The sequence below is a fragment of the Choloepus didactylus genome, chromosome 8 (genome assembly GCF_015220235.1).
Source record: "Choloepus didactylus isolate mChoDid1 chromosome 8, mChoDid1.pri, whole genome shotgun sequence".
Classification (NCBI taxonomy): Eukaryota; Metazoa; Chordata; class Mammalia; order Pilosa; family Megalonychidae; genus Choloepus; species Choloepus didactylus.
Genome location: NC_051314.1, coordinates 101,923,738 through 101,943,851, shown reverse-complemented (window position 1 = coordinate 101,943,851; position 20,114 = coordinate 101,923,738). Strand labels below are relative to the sequence as shown.

Genomic DNA, 20,114 nt, shown 5'->3' with positions numbered 1-20,114 from the left:
ATGGCATAATAGGAAATTCAAAAAATTCTCACTTTGAAAGTTTAATGATATTGGCCAAGTTAAATTTTATTAAGTACAGCAGGAATAAAAAGGCAAAGGCTCAGGTAGTACATAAAAGCCTGAGATTACAAAAAACAAAGCAATTAGGAACATACATAGTTAATATTATGGTTAATATTTGCAGAGGCTTAAAACTTGATAATCAGACATTTTTAAAATCAGTTATGGTACCACAAAGAAGTACATTAATGACACCATTCAAACACAATTTCCTTCTAGACAGTCTATCAGCCCTGTTAGAGTCTGGGCCAGTCAAGGTATCCTATGTTGAATCAAATTAGTATTTTCTTAATTAGTAAATAACCAAAGAGCTAAATTATTATGTTTTCTATTGCAGGATAATCTTTTCATTAGCTTACCTCAGACTTTCATTTCTTTCAGGGCAGGTCAGTTTTGAGAATTTAATGAGGTAGTCAAGTTCTTTTGAAGGCAAATACATTGCACCATTCAAGCCCCCTCTGAAATCTTTCTGTACATGTTCCTGCATCAAGTTCTGCAATACATACTGAACTTGAAGTATAGTTCGTAGCTTTTTCTTCTCAGCCTCAAGTTTTAGCATATGCTCCCTTCTCTGGGCCTTCTTCTGCGCTTTAAGTAACTGTTAAAACAAATGCTAATTAAGGTTCACAACTCTTTCCACCACCTCATATTAGCAATTCCATCTTTTACAAGGTCTAACCCTAAATAGCTAAGCTTCGGTGATAAATTTCACGTATATAACACTGACTATCAAACTGGCAAGTGTGTTTAATTCCTGCCTCTTTCTTTAGCTACAGATGGCAATAAGTTATAAACTAGCTTATCTAAGGTAACCAGAGCTGAGGGAGCCCGAAGATCTGACTCCCAACTCCAGGCTATTTCTAGTACTTCTAATAGCACCATGATGAAAAATAAAGTAACAATCATTGATGTGCATATCAATCACAAGATTTTATTTTCCATTTTTATGTATATCAAGCCTTTTTAGGCCAAATATTACAACAGAATGTTTCAGTTTTGTTCAGTTTTTGTTTTGTTTTCATCTCATGTTCCAGGGGAAGGATATTTAAATTAAAATGGTCAGTTTTCAACCAACCAAAAATAGACTAAGGCATCAAGTACTTTGATACATCACCAATATTTTAAACTCTATAATAGAGATGGTCATAAATCCTAACAGATCAGAATTGGGGGGGTAGAGGGGATGACAGTAAAAAGATTGTGTCATTATGCATTCTTTTTTAAGGGGTATGAACACAACTTAATAAAATTAACTTGATCTACTACCAGAGACAGCAGATAATGGGGGGAAGACAAAAAATTTTTGAGAATGAGAAACTAACTGTTTGGGGGTTATGTGGGCAAGCTGATTTTCTCAGGATGGCCAAGGGTCATTAAGGTTCTTTCCAAGACCTAAACATGGCACTGCCCCAACAACACTTAAAAAGCTACAGCCAGAGTCTCAGCTTCCGCTTGGGGAAAACTAAGAGGATGGAGGTGGCACTTCTAGCTCTCCAAGGCAGTCGGATTCTCTTGGACATAGTTTCATGATGGTATAAGGAAAAGCAATTGATGCTCAGGGCATCTTTGGGGCTGTATCACATGATTACCTCAGCTCTCAATTCAACCAATCTCCTCATACCACTCTGAACTTCCCCTATCAAAATGTTTCTCACATTTTATGGTTATGTTTCTATTTATCTGCATCTCCCTTAACATCAGCTCCACAAAGATAGAGACTGTATCTTTGTTGTTCACCAATAATATATCACTAGTGTCCATAACTGACATGGTCACATGACAGGACCTCAAACATGCATTAAATGAATTAAGTAGCAAGTAACAGTGTCGCCTCTACCATGACCGAATGACATGAAGAACCACTGACAACAGCCTATTTCCCTTATTTATGTGGAAACTAAGAAGATCAATAGCTGAAAACCTCTACGGATAACGGAAAGAGGGAAGTAACTGAAAGAACCAATATACTGGTTATATTTTCTTCTCTTCTTCCAGTTGATGACTGGTTTTGAAAAGAAAAATGACAAATTAATTAAACCACTGTCAATCAATGGCACTGAATAATAGAAGTTATTTTCTGACCTATGATTTAGAATGAATTCCCACTAAGGGATAAAGCTCATCTTATGAAAACAAAGAAGAATGTGGCTTGGCCGAACAGGACAGCTTCAAACTTTAGTTCAAAGGGAAAGAAGAAAACATTCTACAAACTGCAAAACTGGTTATCACAGAGGATTTGTGACTAAAGAAAAACTTTAGTGAAAGAAGAATCAAAAAATTTCCAGGAAAAAAATTCAAAAGTGAATGGCAAGCACCTTTGGGGTCTTGTTTCATTAAAGCTAACTCCAAAGTACTTTAGCACCTTAAAAGTGCAACTAAATCTATAGTACAAACAAGCAAAAATAATTTCAGAGATAGCAACAAAAGTGGTGGGTTGTAAGCTACCTCTAGACTTTAGCAGTGGAAGAACATATAATAGATATACTGTATCTCCAGTATAGAGAAAAAGAGCACAGATTTTAGAATTAAAAAAAAAAAAATACCTGTGACCATATCTTGGCTCCACCACTTACCGGCCATGAATTCGAAAAAGTCCCTTTTACTCTGAGTCTCAGACTCCTTATCTGTAAAAGGGGACTAGTTATATCTCCTTCCTGGACTGCTGTAAAATTTAAGTGGGATTACAAAGGTGCTTGACAAATGGTAGGTTTTTAAAAAAATATTTAAATCAAAAAAAGAAGAAAAAAAGATCATATATTAGAAAAACAAATACCTGGATGGAAAACTGAAATTTGAGGACAGAGTAACTTTGATTAGAGAGAGAAAGTGGATAATTTTAAGTATTATAAAAGTATACTTCCAACCATCCAAACAGAAAAATATGTATATATATGAAAGATCCTTTCATAGTAAAATGGACCAAAACTAAATAAATTAACAGATGTTGGGTGGGAAAATCATATAGGTATGAGGAGAAAACTGACTTTAAAGTATTGGATATAAAATAGTCTAGAAATATTTGATAGCTGTGAAATTGACAGAAAAGTACTAAAATTCAATGTTAAATGAAGTAACATGAGTTAAAATAATCTATGTTGACAAAAGAGCTAATATTACTTAGACTGGCATTAACAGAAGTATCCAGAAAACAGAAGGTAGTGGCTTTATACTAGACTATTTCAGATCTGCATACCACTTTTTATTTAAGAGATTGTTGATTATTAAATCAGACATCTAGAAGAGAACTCAGAATTTTATTGTTATAGGCTTATAAGTTTAGCATTGTTATAGCTTAAGGATTAAGATAGTGCATGTTTTCAGCCTAGAGATGACTATTTTTTTCTTATTCCAGAGGAATGGAGAACAGAATTTTCACTCACCATAAAGAAAGAAAAATAACTAAACACTACAAAAGACAGTCTTTAATCATGTTCCCCATCCCACGCATGAATTCACAGAAAAATTTCCTCAATTGCTGGAAGATGACCTTTAAAGGGCCTTCTAATACTAAGATCCTGATACAGTGGAGAATACTTCACTAACAAATGCTTAAGAATTCAGATGAGTTTCTGATTATTTGTCAGAGAGAATCTAACAAGTAGTGAGGCCAGACAGCTGTATTAACATAAGTCTTAATTTTTCCTTGTAATAATTGTCATGTCCTCAAGAAGACAAATTGAGCAATTGTGTTTCCGCATATGTTAAACAATGATAAACTTTCAAGCCTATATTCTAGTACTGAACCTTTCTCCATCTCTCTCTCTCCTTTCTTTCTCTGTCGGTAGGGATTCCTTTAGTATCTGAAGTAGGGCAGGTCTCTTGTTAGCAAAGTCTCTCAGCATATTTGTCTGTGAAAAAGTTAAGCTCTCCCTCAAATTTGAAGGAGAGCTTTGCTGGATAAAGAATTTCTGGTTGGCAATTTTTCTCTCAGCATTTTAAATATGTCATGCCACTGCCTTCTCGCCTCCACGGTGGCTGCTGAGTAGTCACTACTTAGTCTTACGCTGTTTCCTTTGTAAGTGGTGAATTGCTTTTCTCTTGCTGCTTTCAGAACTTGCTCCTTCTCTTCAGTATTTGACAATCTGATCAGAATATGTCTCGGATTGGGTTTATTTTGATTTATTCTGCTTGGAGTTCACTGGGCATTTATGATTTGTGTATTTGTTGTTCAGAAGGTTTGGGAAGTCTTCCCTAACAATTTCTTTGAATACTCTTCCTAAACCTTTACCCTTCTCTTCCCCTTCTGGAACACCAATGAGTCTTATATTTGGACGTTTTACATTATCTATCATATCCCTGAAATCCATTTCGATTTGATTTTTGTTTCCATTCTTTCTTTTGTTCTCTCATTTTCCATTCTGTCATCCTCAAGGTCACTGATTCGCTGTTCGGCTTCTTCTAGTCTTGTACTATGAGTATCCAGAATCTTTTTAATTTCGTCGACAGTTTCTTTTATTTCCATAAGATCATCTATTTTTTTATTTACTCTTGCAATTTCTTCTTTATGCCCTTCTAGGGTCTTCTTCATGTCCTTTATATCCTGAGCCATGCTTTCAATGTTTGTCTTTAGTTCTTTGATTAATTGCTCCAAGTACTGTGTCTCCTCTGATCTTTTGATTTGGGTGTTTGGGTTTGGGTTATCCATATTATCTGATTTTTTCATATGCTTTAAAATTTTCAGTTGTTTTGGGCCTCTTGACATTTGCTTTACTTGATAGAGTTCTTTTAGGATATGCAGGCTGATTCAAACACTTATGTCTAATTTATCAGATTTACAGCTTGGTGGAGTACACTTTCTCTAACTAACCAGCAGGTGGCGACTGTGAGCCACCTATTCCCCTCAAGCCAGTTCTCCCCAACTTTGTCTTTGTGGTGAGTGGGGGTCTTAGTCTTGTGGGGGTCCAGTCAGTGCACCAAGTTTGGGTGTGTTGTTGGTGCTGTCTGCCCTGAATATGGGGCGTGTGTCTGAGCGGTTAGGGAGGAGGGTGGCCTTAATAATCAAATCTCCAAGGTGTTCCTGGAGACTTACAGCTGTTGCAACAGTCTAATCCCTCAGTTCAGTCACGCCACAGCTTATCTCTGCCGCTGACCCACAAGTCCTTGGTATTGGCTTATGGTCCCTGGGACTTGTGAGTGGGTCCCTCTTCCAAGCCGTGCCCTCCCAGGGCCTCTGCTAAGGGAAGACTATGCTACATCACAGGTGAACACCGTCCCCTAAGGGAAGTTCTGGGCCACAGGGCTGTGTAGGAGCATTCCCAGCCTGCTGAAAGGATGGCTGAATGAGGCATGTTAATTTCCCCCTTTTCATACAGCTCCGCCTTCCCAGCTCCGGGACAATTAGCTGCAGGTGCATGATAGATTATCGTCCATGCCAGATATTGGGGCATGTGCACATGTTGCTGGAAACACTTCCCATCACCCTGGGTTGTCTGGGGCAGCTCTGGGCTGTGGTGCTAGTGCCGGGCAGGGGTGTTCCCAGCCCCGCCAGGACAATAGCTGTAAGGGGACGCCCCCCTTTTCTTGGTAAGTTAGGGTGTTGAGTGAATTTTCTCAACCACTAGACTTACTGCTTTGTCCCTCAGAGCTATCTTATCTCTGTTCTTGTCAGAGCCCAAGCTGCAAGTCATTGAGGCTTTCTGTAATGGGCTACTTAGAATAATTGTTTTAGAAAAAGAGAAAGAGAAAAAAAAGAAAGATAAAAAGAGAAAACGAAAGAGAAAAAGAGAAAGAGAAAAAGAAAAAAAAAGAAAAAAAGAAAAAGAAGGGCCCTCCTTACAGATCTAATGGGCTATCGAAATGCTAAGAGACAAGGAGTTTAGGGTCATTAAGGAACAATCAAGAAAGCAGAGAAACCACCTCTTCAGACAAGGGTCCTCACCCTCTGTATTTGCATATGCGCCTGATTCTGTTTGAGCCCTGCCCTTCTCTGTTTTATGTTCAAGGAATTCCAAAAAGTCCCTGTTTTTCTTTTGGTTATTTTTTTTTTTTTTTTTTTTTTTTTTTTTTTTTTTTTTTTTGCTGTTTTTTGCTAGCCCTATCTCCTCTCCGCTGGGCTGACTACTCCTGGATTCTCCGATGTCTGGTCTCAGTCTATCTATCTTTGGAATTTTTGATCAGCAGTCTGAGTTTTCAATCAGAGCTGCAGCTGTAGTTCTCCCTCCTGGTTCCCAGCACCCACAGCCCCTCCTCCCACAGGACTGAGCCTGGCAAGGAGGGGTGCGGGTCCCCTGGCCAAAGAACTTACAGATTTCACTGATCTTAGCTTTCCATGCATTCGTGAGTGTTGTATGAAGTATGCCCAAAGTCAAATTGCTCTGTGGCGTCCGGTCCACACAGTTCCTGGCTTTCTACCTACTGCCCTGGAGAAGTAACTAAAACCTACACCTCACCACTCTGCCATCTTGCCCCGACATCCAAGCCTATATTCTAAAATACCTTTAATAATAATACTTGTCAGAATAGTTTTTATTCCTTCTCATTGATTTTTTATTAGATAAATTCACAATATCGCATACTCAGATACCATTTGTGTTCTCTGGAGACTCTGGAAATCTGCACAAATTAGCTCTTCGGTAGTTATTGCCAATTCCCCATCCCCAATAAAAGAGCACGAGGAAATGGAAGGATGGTAACCAAACACCATTATTAGACACTGACATTGTTTTCAAAGTCAATAGTTAACTGGTTTCAGGAAAAGCAAGGAAAACATACTCACATCTTGACTCAGTCCAGAAAAGGTTTTCTGAAGCTCCTTGGCAAATTCCAAGTTATGCAGCACTTCTTCATATTTTTCTACTGCTTCCTACCAAATAGAGTAAGAGAATACCAATTCTGTGACCACCTAAGTACAAATATGTCAAAATAAGTGTTCCTTAAATATAGTAGAGAAGAGTTAAGACTTTAGAAACTAGTCATTCACTATATACACGCAAAAAGAAGTAGTTGCCTAAAGAAAAAGTAGAGGGAAAGAGAATTTAGTACAAGTTACACAAAGTTAAACTAAAAATTCAATTTTTATGTAGGTATACAATCTTTATGCTAGAAATCTATCCCTAATTCTATTCTATCTGTAAAGTCTAAGGTGAAAAAGGCCTGTGAGTTTTAAGGGCACCAAGCCAGTATGATTCCTCTATCACTAGTCCTTCATTACTCAAGTGCATTACACAATTAGCATGGTGAAGATCACACAGATGAGCAAGCAACTTCAAGAAATTAACAATCCAGTGGAAAAGACATACTTGCAAGCAATTATCTGTAACAGATAAAATTAAATAAGCATTGTAACAGAAATAACAAACTATGTACTATAGGATATTGAAGGGAGTAAATATTTTTTAAGATTTCACAGATGAAAAAAATTGATAATTAGAGAAGGAGATTTTCCATGTGACTTTAACTCAAATCTATATGGAAAAAGAACAAGGTAGGGAACTTGCCCAACCTGTTCATCATCTGACACTCCAAAGAGAATAAAAAGATAAGTCACATAATGGGAGAAAACACTTGCAAACACTTAACCAAAAGATTGCTGTCCTGAACACAAAAGTGAACTCCATAGAAATCAGTAAGAAACAAAGTAAACTCAAATGGAAATAAGAGAAGTACAAAAATACACGTTTTCACAGAAGACTACAAGTGGCCAATGGACCTCATGTAGTAACCAAGAAAATGCCCATTTAATTTGTGTGACGCTATTTTACATTTGCCAGATTAACAAAACTAAAAAGTCTGGGTGTTGGTGAGGATATGAAGAAACTGGAACCCATAGACGTTGCTAGTAGGAATGTAAAATTGGCACAGCCACTGAAAAACAATGTGGCAGTTTGTAAAAACAGTAAAATACGAGCATGGTATGTGTCCCATGATTCCACTCCTATGTATCTATCCAAAGAATAAACAGATGTCTACACAGGGACTTGCACATGAATTTGTATAGCAACGTTATTCATAATAGCCCAAAATGAAAACAATCAAAACACCAAGCAGCTAGTAAACAGATTATCCATACCACAGTTACTAGTCGGCAATAAAAAGAAATGAAACATTGATACATGCTGTAACATGGATGAGCTCAAAAACAATGTACACTAAAACTGATAGTACTCAGAAGTTCCTTTTACTCCATACCTTTGTAAAGACATAGTATTATCAGATTATTTTTTTAAAAACAGCTTTATAGAGGTATACTATACATAGCACATAATTAACCCACTGTAAGTACACAATTCAATGATTTCTAGAAAATTTGTAGAGGTATACAACTATCATTACAATTGAGTTGTAGAACATTTCTATCACCCCAAAAAGTTCCCTTGTGCCCTGATCTGCTTTCTCTTTACATAAATTTTTCTTTTCTGGACATTTCATATAATATTTCGCCTCTGAATTCTTTCATTTAACATAATGTTCATGACACCAAAAAAATGTAAGCAACTTAAACATCTATTACAGACTACTATTAACTAGAGAAAAGACCAATGAAATATAGCTCCTTGCATTGATATAAAAATCCTCAAAAGAATGAATAAAAACGGCAAACTACAAAATATATAGCATGATACCATTCTATAATGTACAAAAAAGCAACTCTAACAGATTTAAGGGCAATAAACAAGTGCTGTTAAAATAAAAGCTAGGGAACAAGGAGGAAAAGTTCAGAGTCATGGTTACAGGAAAGAGAAAGTACTGGGAAGGAGCTTCAATGGTACTGGCAATGTTCCAACTGAGTTGAGTGGCAGCTCTGGTGCTTGCTTTATAAGATGCACTATAACTTAAATGCAAAAAAAAAATGGGGCTATATATTTCATACTAAAAATAAAGGCCTTCCAACCACAGAAACAAGAGTTCACAGGTAACATAACAGCATTCATTCCTCAGAGGGAATGGAACACCCCTCCCTCTACAGCCACTCCTAAATAACTTTCCTCAAGAAAAGCAGCATCAGATGGGAACTACCTCAACTTATAACCAAATCTGTACCCATCCTTTCCTTCTCCCTTTCTTCACAGTGGAGGCAGTATCCTTCTCCCTGTGACCTTAAGTCAACTCAATACTGTCTTCGTAGGAAATCTTACTCTATGATTACCTCTTTGATGTCTCAAGCTTCTCCCTCTCTGCTGATGTTTAAATCAGCATTTTACAAGTTTGAGTCTTTGATCTAAGTAAGGAAAACAAAAAGCTCTTCTCTGGAAATCACCTCCTCCTAATCTTAGGCAAATCTCAAAAATGTGTACACAGTATTGATTTCTTCTCTATTCCTCATCAAGGTGGATACCATTTCTACCATTCTACCAGAACTGTTCTAGCTGAGGTCAGCAATGTCAAGGCTGTCCTTCAAAGCTATGGATGTTTTTTGGGTCTTGCTCTGCCTGATTTCTCAGCAGCCTTCAACATAAATAAAGGCACCTTCCTGCACCAGAAATTATCTCATTTTTGCTTTTCATGAGCGTGATCTTTCACTATTCTCTCATTTCCAGCTGCTTCTTTGTCAGCAATTCTTTCATGAACCTCTCTACCTCAGTTTTTAACACCTGTAAAATACGAACAGTAACAGGACCTACCTCACAGAGTTGTTGGGCAATTTAAATGACCTAATACTTATAAAGCATTCAGAATGATGCCTGGCCCTAGAAAGTGCACTACAAATATTTTTAACCATTATTATCCAAACATTAACGGTGAAGAGTTCTTCAGGACTCTACTGTAGAGGCTTTTTCTTTGCTTTCTTTATTGTCCCCCAAGATAGTCTCATCTTCCCTCATGGTATCAATTAGTAGCCATACAGGTGATACATTTCAAGATTAACTTTCTCTATGCCCCAGAGCCTTAAATTTAAAAACCTACTAGACATCACCCTTGATGTCTCACAGGCACATTAAGATCAATGGTTCAAAACCGAGCTCTTTTTTCTATCCCAGCCCCTCAAAACCTCCTTCTCCAATGTTTCTGAACTCAATAAATTATTTTTCCATTCATCCTGGTATTTGACCCAAAAACCTAGAAACCACTCTTGGCTCTTCCTTCTACTCCAACAACTAGTTATGAAGCCATGTTGATTTTACCTCTTAAATCTCTTTCAAATCCAGCTACTTCACTCAAAACCCTGTCACCACCTTAATACGAGCTCCCACAATCCCTCACCTAGACCATAGCCAACTCTTTTCTAGTATCCTTGCATCCATTCTTAACCATCTCCAAACCATTCCTCACACCGCAGAGTGATTTTCTAAAACTATAAATCTGTAATTACTCCCCATACATAAAACATACATATACCATGTCTAATGCCCTTAGGAAAATCAGCCCTTAAATGGCATACAAAGATCTGCATAATTTAGCCTTCCCCTCCAGCCTCAACACTCCATTCATACTGGCATTTTATTCCAGTTTTATAGAAAGGCTCTTTGTAAACATTTTTTTTTTTTTTTACCTTCTCAGGGTCTTTATACATGCCAGCATCTGCCTAGCCTGCTCTTCTCCCTCCATTCCCCCCTTCAACAGGCTAAGTCCTATTCATCTTTTAGGTTTTAACTAAAGCACTTCTTTCTCAGCGAAGCTGTCCTCAACTCCCCAGGCTAAGTTAGAGCCTTCATTACTACTACTGATTAGCTTGGACTTCACCTTCTTAACATCCTTTCACATATGTACCTGCTTATTCCCTGCCTCCCTTCCCCTTTACTTACATATTCCTTGAGGGCAAGAATCACATTTGTTCCTTAGGTATCATGACCCTAGCCTTAAGCACAGCACCTTTCAGAGTAGGTACTTCAATAAATTTCTGTTTTTGACAAATGAATAATGAATAAAAGGTAGCTCAGAATATGATCTTAGACAGCAAATGTACTAAAATTCTAAACAGAAATTAAAACTTTTGAGTAGAATCATATATCGAGACTTCTGTTTCCAGAAGAGGACACTAGAGGCAGTAGGACTGGTGAAGTAGAACAGAAGTGCTCAAGACAAGGAGATCAATTAAGAAGCTTCTATAAAATTTAGGCTTGCCTCGACTAGACCATTAGCAGTGCTATTATGGAGAAAAGATTTCATTTTATTTAATGAGCTTAGCATATATGCATTAAACACAACACCAGGATCAGAGTTTAACAGGAAGGGATGGGTACCAAACACTAATTCTTTATCAATAAAAATATCACTGGCAACAGAGGCATCAAGTGCCTCTTGCCAACTGCTTGAACACTCACTTGAATCTCCATTCTCCATTTCAAATCCAGATTTGAACAGAAACAGATGTTAAAGTTACAAATGGGACTCTAAAAACAACTTCAGTAACACATTCTTCTTACTATTTCTAAGAAGAAATCTAGCAATCCTAGTGCAGAAAGAAGTCTGTAGCCTAGCCTTGGCCAGGCTGCTGAAGAGCTGCTACTCACAAAGGTTGCAAAAGCCATGCAGACCATAGGAAGCTTTATTTACAGTATCATAAACATCTACTGGGTTAAATAAGAAATAAAAACTGAAATTACAAAAGTTCTAGCAAACAATATTGGAAACATACTATCAAACCTATGGTATACAGCTAAAGTAGTGCTTGAAAGAAAATCCATAGCCTTAAATACGTATCAGTGGAAAAAAAGGAACTAAATGAATTAAGCACACAACTCAAAGTCAGAAAATAAACCAAAGGAAAGCAGAAAGAATTGAAGATAAAGTAAGCAGAAAAGAGAATGGAATAAAATAAATCCAAAACCTGGTTATTTGAAAAAACAAATACACCACTAGCTAGCTTAAGAGTAAACTGAGGAAATTCAACCACACAAAATTAGAAATAAAGGGAAAATACCCAGAGAAACAGACTGTATTAAACTTTATGAAAGACTAACTTGCCCCAACCTATGCAAATTTTTAAACATGGAAGGAATGTGACTTTTAAGAAAAATTTTTGAAAAGTTGACTCCAAAGGAAGAAAAAAAATCTAAGCAAAGCAATTTCCAAAGAAAAAACAGAATATTTTCAAAGAACTACCACCCAAAAAAGAACCAGCTCAATTAATTGCACAGAGGAACTCAATCTAACTTTAAAGACCAAGTATTACGGAAATCTGCCATGATATTAAAATAGGAACAGGCAAAATTAAAGGCCAAAAAAGTGTCTGTGATAGGCTAAGCTGTACAGAAAATGGACAAAAAGAGAAGAGAAAAGGATATGTGCTTGTTTACATATGCTTAAAGAAACTTTGAGAAATCACTGCCCTCCCCCCTACGTGGGATCAGACACCCAGGGGAGTGAATCTCCCTGGCAACGTGGAATATGACTCCCGGGGAGGAATGTAGACCTGGCATCATGGGATGGAGAAGATCTTCTTGACCAAAAGGGGAATGTGAAAGGAAATGAAATAAGCTTCAGTGGCAGAGAGATTCCAAAAGGAGCCCACTCTGGTGGGCACTCTTACACACAATTTAGACAACCCTTTTTAAGTTCTAAAGAATTGGGGTAGCTGGTGGTGGACACCTGAAACTATCAAACTACAACCCAGAACCCATGAATCTCGAAGACAATTGTATAAAAATGTAGCTTATGAGGGGTGACAATGGGATTTGGAAAGCCAAACGACCACACTCCACTTTGTCTAGTTTATGGATGGATGAGTAGAAAAATAGGGGAAGGAAACAAACAAACAGGCAAAGGTACCCAGTGTTCTTTTCTACTTCAATTGCTCTTTTTCATTCTAATTATTATTCTTGTTATTTTTGTGTGTGTGCTAATGAAGGTGTCAGGGATTGATTTAGGTGATGAATGTACAACTATGTAATGGTACTGTGAACAATCGAATGTACGATTTGTTTTGAATGACTGTGTGGTATGTGAATATATCTCAATAAAATGAAGATAAAAAAAAGAAACTTTGAAAAGGTATATAAGAATCTATTAATCACTTATTTAGTAAGATGAGAATTGAACAATGGAAGTACAGGGGTGAGAGAAAAACAGCTTTTTTAATATTCCCTAATTTCTGATCATGTAAAGTATTACAATTTTAAAAATTAAACTTAAGAGTTTTGAATTAAGTACTACAATATTAACAACAGTTTTCTGAGAGGTAGGATTAGAGATTTTTGTTCTTCTGACATCTGCATTTTCTAAATTTTCTACCTTACACATATTTGCTCTTGTAAGGGAATGTGATTTCTCGAAAGAACTGCAAACTATATGCTTAGTCATGTTTAAAGACCCAACAATCATTCTACAGTCAGTAAATCTAAATTTAGTAAGTATTTTACATGTCTACTGTATGCTGTACACCATTTGAAGCATTAGGAATTTAACAGTGAACAGACAAAATCCCTACCTTGACAGAACTTACATTGTAAGGGAAGGAGAGAAACAAAATAAATAAAACTTTACAGCATGTCAGAGAGGTGCTAAGTGCTATGAAGAAAAATAAAGCAAGGAAGAGGCATGGGACTGCAACTTAGTCAGTACAGACCTTAATAAGGTGACCTTCAAATAAAAAGGTGAAGGTGGTTGGGAACTGAGCATCTCATAAGAGGATCAGCATGTGCAAAACACCTGAGGTTCAAGTGCTCCTGGGATGCCTGAGGAGCAGAAAGAAGGCCAGTACAATCAGAATGGAGCTAGCAAGGGAGAGAAGTATAGGAAATGCAATAAAGATGTATGTGGAAGGGGGAGCATATTTTGTGGGGGTCTTGTAGGCCATTTTAAGGACATTTTACTACACCAGTAGGAACAAATAGGGGGTTTTTGAGCAGAGGAATGACAATTTGACTTGCATTTGAACTGGCCACAGAAAACAGAATAGGGGAGAGGTGGTAGAAATAGAAGACCTGTGAGAAGCTATTACAATAATGCAGATGAAAGATAGGGCTTGGAGCAGGATGGCAGAAGTGAATTTATGAGCAATGGTCATCCTGGATTTACTCTGAAGGTAGAAGTGACTACACGTGCTGACAGGTTCTTGGCAACTATGTCCTTCTAGTTGATCAGGACATCAAATGACAAAGCTAAGACCAAAGGAAGAACAGGTTTGGGGGGATGGAGAGAAAGAGACAACTGGACAAAGGAATTCAGAGTTCAAAGGACTGCTGGCAATATAAATTTTGCAATTGTTGGGATATTACTAGAGAAATAAAAGTTCAGATATTTATATTTACAGTCATTATTCACAAATTCCATATTTATGAATTCACCTAATAACTAAAATTTATCTGTAACCCCCAAAATCAATACGTGGGGTGATATTGCAGTCATTTGCAGATTCAAACAGAGCAACAAAAAATTTGAGTTACCTGACACATGTTCCCAGCTGAGGTCAAAGACACTCTGCCTTCTTATTTCACCTCTTTACAAATGGAAATAAATGCCTTTTTTGCAGTATATTTAGTGCCACATTTTTTGCACTTTTTGTTGGTGATCTCACTATTTATAAAATGGCCTCCAAGCATAGTGCTGAGGCACTGTCTAGTGTTCCTAAGCACAAAAACTGTGAGATGTGCCTTACAGGGAAAACGTGTGTTACATAAGCTTCATTCAGGCATGAAACATAGTGCTCTTGGCAGAGAATTCAATGTTAATGAATCAACAATACATATTAAATAAGGCATCTTTTAAACATAAATACACATAAAACAAGGTTATATAAAAATGTTGTGGCCAGAGGTTCACTGGAACCTAACCCTGTATTTCCCCTAGGGGCAATGGTTCAGTATTCGCTAATTCAGTGTTCACAGTGACTTTATTAGAGCATAACTATCATAAATAATGAGAATCGACTACTCATTAACTGATGTGGTTATGAAGACAGTAATGAAATACTGAAGTTAAAATTTGCCTAGATGAAGCTTCGAAATACAGCATATTCTTTAGATTTCTTAGAAAGCTACCATGTGAACCACCACCACCACCACCACCACCCTATCCCACTCTCCGTATCACCCCAAAATCAAGGACACTTCTATACCAGAACATTTTCTTCAAGGATATTAACACAACCATTTCACTACTTCAAAAGTTATTGAATACACCATGACTACTTGAAAACAAAGCCCTATTGAAATGCTGGTTGTCCAAGTAAGTTCTCTCACCACCTAAGTGAGCACACTATTATCACAGCTCACACAATTCAAATCTGTGCCTCAGCAAAAATATAATTTACTACATCACAAAAATTCTAGGTCAGTTAAAAAGAGTCATTATGGCAAGAGAAAAGTCCTTGAATGGCAGTGACTATGATACACAACCAAAACTTTTACTTGACTCTTTATGGAAAAAGATAAAAGATAATAGATTTACAAACTAAACCATATAACTTTTAGATTAATTTTGTCTGTGCTTAGCCAACAGACATCATCAGGTTAAAGTGGCAAATATTGATGAAACATTTTTTTTTCTTTCCATACCGCAAAACCTGTCCTTCAAACAAATCAGAAAAAAATCACCATTAGCAGGTCTACAATGAGCAAGTTAAACCATGTTAAAAAAAAAAAAAAAAAAAAAAAAAGTTGTAAATACTTCAATGTTTACAGTAAGATTTTTAAAAAAGGTCAGATATCTATCAGATAAACCTGCCTCTTGAGAGGGAGAGGGGCTGTGATAATTCACTACGGAAAAACAGGGAAAAACTAGGAAAACAATTAAGGGAAGGCAACTGAAGAAAACTCGAAGTAGTTTTCTTTTACATTTTAGATCTGAAGGATGTCAGGGTTAGAATATACTGGTGAAAAGTTGAAGGCTAGAGTATTCCCTGCTCTTTTCCTGCAGTCCACCTTAGTGTAAATATAAATCCATACATCATACATTAATTCTTAGTGATAGTCTGAATTTTCACTATTTAACAACCCCCACTCCCACTGCCATCCATACCATCTACTAGCACAACAGAAATAGTCAAATCTATGAGATCTAATACACAAAGAAGACAAGGCCATTTGAAAAAATCCAGCTGACTCTCACTCCTTCCCCTTCCCCCATCTTTTGTCCAGGGTGGGGGATATCAAGTCTCTGGTCTCCCCTAGACTTTTATTAAGGAAAGGAAACCTGCAAGTCTGACCAAAGGGTTATAATCCACTTACCAACTGGTCTGGATTAAGTTGCTCTCCATTCTTCAGGCGATCCTTATAATCTTCCAATTTGAGCTACAAAAGAGAAACTCTTATCTACTCTAGTCTGATAAAAAATTCTTAAGAAAATAAACTAAATACCAGACTTTCTTCTTAAGAAACCTAAATTCTAAAGTGAGCTATCAATCTGCAAGAATACCGTTTTACTACAAGACAGGCAGCAATTGTGGGTAAGTGGAAAAAATAGATATAACTAACACTGGTCTGGAATTACGAAAGTTAAGCTGTAATAAAACTTTTATCTCTTACTGGCTTTTATTTATAGACTACATGACACTTGGGGACTTAACTAGTCATTCATATGCCCCTAACTCAGTGGTGCTCAATTAGGGGCAATTTTGCCCCCTTGAGAGACTGGCAATGTCTGCAAACATTTTTGGTTGTCAAAATTTGTGGAGAAGAGGGCAGTGAAGGCTTCTACTAGCATCTTGTGGTTAGAGGCCAGGGATGCTGCTAAACATCCTACAATGCACAAGAGAGTCCCCCAACAGAGAATTATCTGGCACAAAACGGCAATGGTGTCAAGATGGGAAATCCTGCTTTAACCTCATGTTTAGCTGTTCAGTTACCTGATGAATTATGTAGCATGAGCCCAACAGGAAACTTCTTAATGGAAGTACAGAAATATAAAAGATTTCAATAGCCTCTACTTGACAGTATTTTTCATATTAAATTTGATGTTTAATTTAAGGAAATACATGAAAAATAAATTGCATTTATTGGCCTCATAATAATGACATGAACCTGCTACGGTATTCTAAAAGCATTTGTTAGGCTCCTCCCATACTGGCTTTGTGGTTTGAAAATGCTTCCCTAGAAGCCTGACAAAAAAAGCACTGGTATTGTCAAATAGGTATGCAAAATTAAAGGGGCACTAGACTTAAGCTAGAGAGTATATGTACACATGTATGTAGTTCCTCCACCTCGGCACAGACATTAATAAGTCTCCATCAACAGGACCTGAGATTTGACTAGTTTCTCATAGTGGTAGGGAATTTGTGCTGATCCAGCACACTCACCTCATCCCGACTATGATCGACTGCATGCATTCAAAGGCAACTTGTAAGAGCAAAGGCTACAAAGAAGCTATTAGTAACCTGCCTGTCTTGGGGACCCAAACCCACAACTATCACCTTCTCTACCCTCCTAGCTTAAAAAAAAAGATATAGGAAACTGTACTCTTAAAAATCTTTTCACAACCCTTCATTAAAAGCAACTTTTCTAAAGTTTCACTAGGTCTTGGCATTAAAATATTCAGGAGCTTCTAGACCAGATAGTTAGTCATTCAACTTACCTGTCACAAGCATAAGGGAATCATGACACAACAAAGCAACATGCAGTAGTTCACAGACTACATGACTCAGGAATTGAGGAATGATTTGGACCTTTACATCAGCATTTACTGTAATGTTAGGTTAATAATAACCCAACTCTCCTTAATAACAAGGTTTTCTATGATGCTTTCACCTACCAATCTTAAACCATCACCTAGCAACACAAAAATCAGTACTAAAACACTTTCTGGCTCTACCATGGTTAAAGCTTCCAAGGACTGCAGCAACTATACTGCATTACCAACTGCTGCAGAAAGTCACAAGGAAAACAAGCTTAAAAAAAAAAAAAAAAAAAAAAAAAAAAAAAGACTATCACTAATATTTAAAAGGAAACATTAATACTACACTCAACAGATTAATCTGCCCTAAAGTAGCTAGTTCTTCAATTAGCATGCATAATTATTTTACAATGAAGACTATTTTTATGCTGCTGCCATGACAAATCAAACAGAAAATGTTTAATACATCCAATATTCAGTGTGCTTGTCAGCCAGCTAAATCCTAAGGTTACATTAATCTTGAGGAAAGAACACCTATGAGCCCTGATAAGAAAGCAAAATGCCCAGTCCCTCAAACCTTTTTTACAATCATGATATACAACAAGGCTGGGGAAGAAAAAAAAGTTACCTTCTTTTTCTCGATGTTTCTTATTTTATGTTTAAGGCATATGAGCCCATTATCAATATAGGTCTCATATGCCTGGGAAGGAGAGGCAGCTGAATTGAGAGCAGATTGCAGGGGGCTCATGGCCCGCTGGCTTTCCACATGCTGATTGTGGTTCACCTGGGGCTTGGCTGACTTCATATTCCCTTCGCTCCCCTCCTCTGAATGGCCTGAAGGTGACTGGTAACCAAAAGGGGATGAAGAGAGTTGCACCATTGAAACAGATGAGGCTGAAGGAGGAAGAAAAAAAAAAAAAAAAGGTTAAGCATAAAAGCCAATTAGGACTAGGACACACAGAGGGTTTAATTTCCCTGAAATGTCTAGGCCCACTCCCGCAAAATTCTCTTCCACAAAAGTGTTTAAAATGCAGTGGCACTTTAGATACCATACTTCCTTCCCACTGCTTCGAATGCAAGCACTAGCCAATAAGGAAAGCCTTTACGTAGGCAAATCTACAATACAGCGGATGTTTCCAGAAATTCAATTTTCCACATAGGGAGGGAGAACTCCTAGTCAAGCAATGGCTTCGAACTCCTCTTTTTCCATGAAGGCAAACCACATTCTGAATAATTTCTACCATCAAGTGATAAACATGGAAAAAGTAGCTTTTCACACTCGGACACTGTCATCTGAACCTCGTACATGAATCCTCACCAGGGGCAGCTACTTCAATCATTAACAACCACATTTAAAAGAAAATCCCGAACACACACCGCTCTTTTACAGCTCTCGTTCATTAACTGAAGCAGCAGCTTCTTGAACAAGAATGCTAACTTCCCTTTGATTGCCCTGGGGCCTACAAAGGCAAGTCCATCACACTGGCCATTTGTAGAGAGGCATTTACTTCTCAAGATGCTAGAGCCTAGAGTTGGTTTTCTGTTTTGTTTAGACTAACCAGTAGCCAGTCGCACGCAACTGGTTTAAGGGTGCATCCTAAAGAGCCTTACCCTGCCCCAGTCAGTGGCCCTCCACCCCCTTCATCCCCTCGCACCCGCGGCCTCCTACCCACTTCCCTTAGCAGCATCCCCAAAACAAGCGCATAACGGGCCCCTTGCGGGCCAGGGCTGGTTTCCTCAAATCGCCGCAGGGGCCGGCGCGAGGGAAGCCTCGGCCGAACGGTCAAGTAGGACCCGGACCGCACCGACCCCCGCCCTTCCCTCAGTTCTCCAGACGCCGTCACCCCGAGGGTACCCAGCCGGAGCCACTTCTGCAGGTGCCGCGGCGGAGGCCGACCTGGAGAGAAACACACCGGCCGCCGGCCCGCGCGGGCCCCGCCCCACCCAGGCCGCGGGGATCCGAGCCTCCCCTGCAGCTCGCAGGCGCGGCGGGGGCCGCCTGGCCCTGCCCGGCCCTGCCCTGCCCACCCCCGCGCGGCCCCCCGCCACCCCTCGCCGCGCGCGCCGAACCGCTGCAGCCAGGCTTCACCTCCCCAGGCCGCCGAGGCCGCCGCCGCCGCAGCCCGGGCCCGCCTTCGAAAGCCGGCGGGAGCCAGGGAAGCTGCGGAGGTGGACCGGCGCCACCCCGCACACGCGCCTCCTCCTCCAGTCTCCTCCTTCTCCCCTCCCCGTCCTCGCCCGCGGCGGCTGCGGCGCCAGGGGCTCCGCGGACTCAGCCGCTCTCGCCCAGGCCCGCCCTTTCCGCCGCGCGTGGCTTATGTGAGCTGCGCGCCGCCTCCATCCGCGCGCGCCCGCGCCCGCGCCCTCCCCACGCAGCCCCCTTCCGGTGCCCCCGCCCGGGCCGCCGCCAGCGCAGGTTGCAGGCGCAGCTGGGGCTGGAAATGGGGCGGGGGTGGGGGGCGTGTCGCGGGAGGGAGCGTTTTCCCCGCGAGTGCGCGGATTGCGGGACACCCAGGGGGGTCCCCGTGATGGGGAGAGCGGGCCGGCAGTCAGCCTCGCAAAACCGTCCCTCTTGTGGACTTCGCTGATTGCGCCCGACACCAATTTGTTACGCGACCTTGAACAGG

At 39.3% G+C, this 20,114-nt stretch overlaps 1 protein-coding gene across 12 annotated transcripts in view; it reads right to left on the bottom strand.

Annotated features, from left to right (window-relative positions):
• Positions 1-19,728, bottom strand: part of CAPRIN2 (caprin family member 2) — a 45,660-nt gene extending 25,932 nt beyond the window's left edge. For 11 of the 12 annotated variants that reach the window (XM_037846996.1, XM_037846998.1, XM_037847003.1 and 8 more), the window contains exons 1-5: positions 19,577-19,703; positions 18,116-18,381; positions 16,107-16,169; positions 6,776-6,862; positions 420-658 (exon numbers count right to left, since the gene is read on the bottom strand). In XM_037846996.1, coding sequence (XP_037702924.1) covers positions 420-658; positions 6,776-6,862; positions 16,107-16,169; positions 18,116-18,367 — 641 coding nt within the window. In that variant the 5' untranslated portion in view covers positions 18,368-18,381; positions 19,577-19,703. Of the gene's footprint in view, positions 1-419; positions 659-6,775; positions 6,863-16,106; positions 16,170-18,115; positions 18,382-19,576 lie in introns of all 12 variants that reach the window. The other variant, XM_037847004.1, reaches the window with a different exon arrangement.
• Between the last annotated feature and the right edge of the window lie 386 nt (positions 19,729-20,114).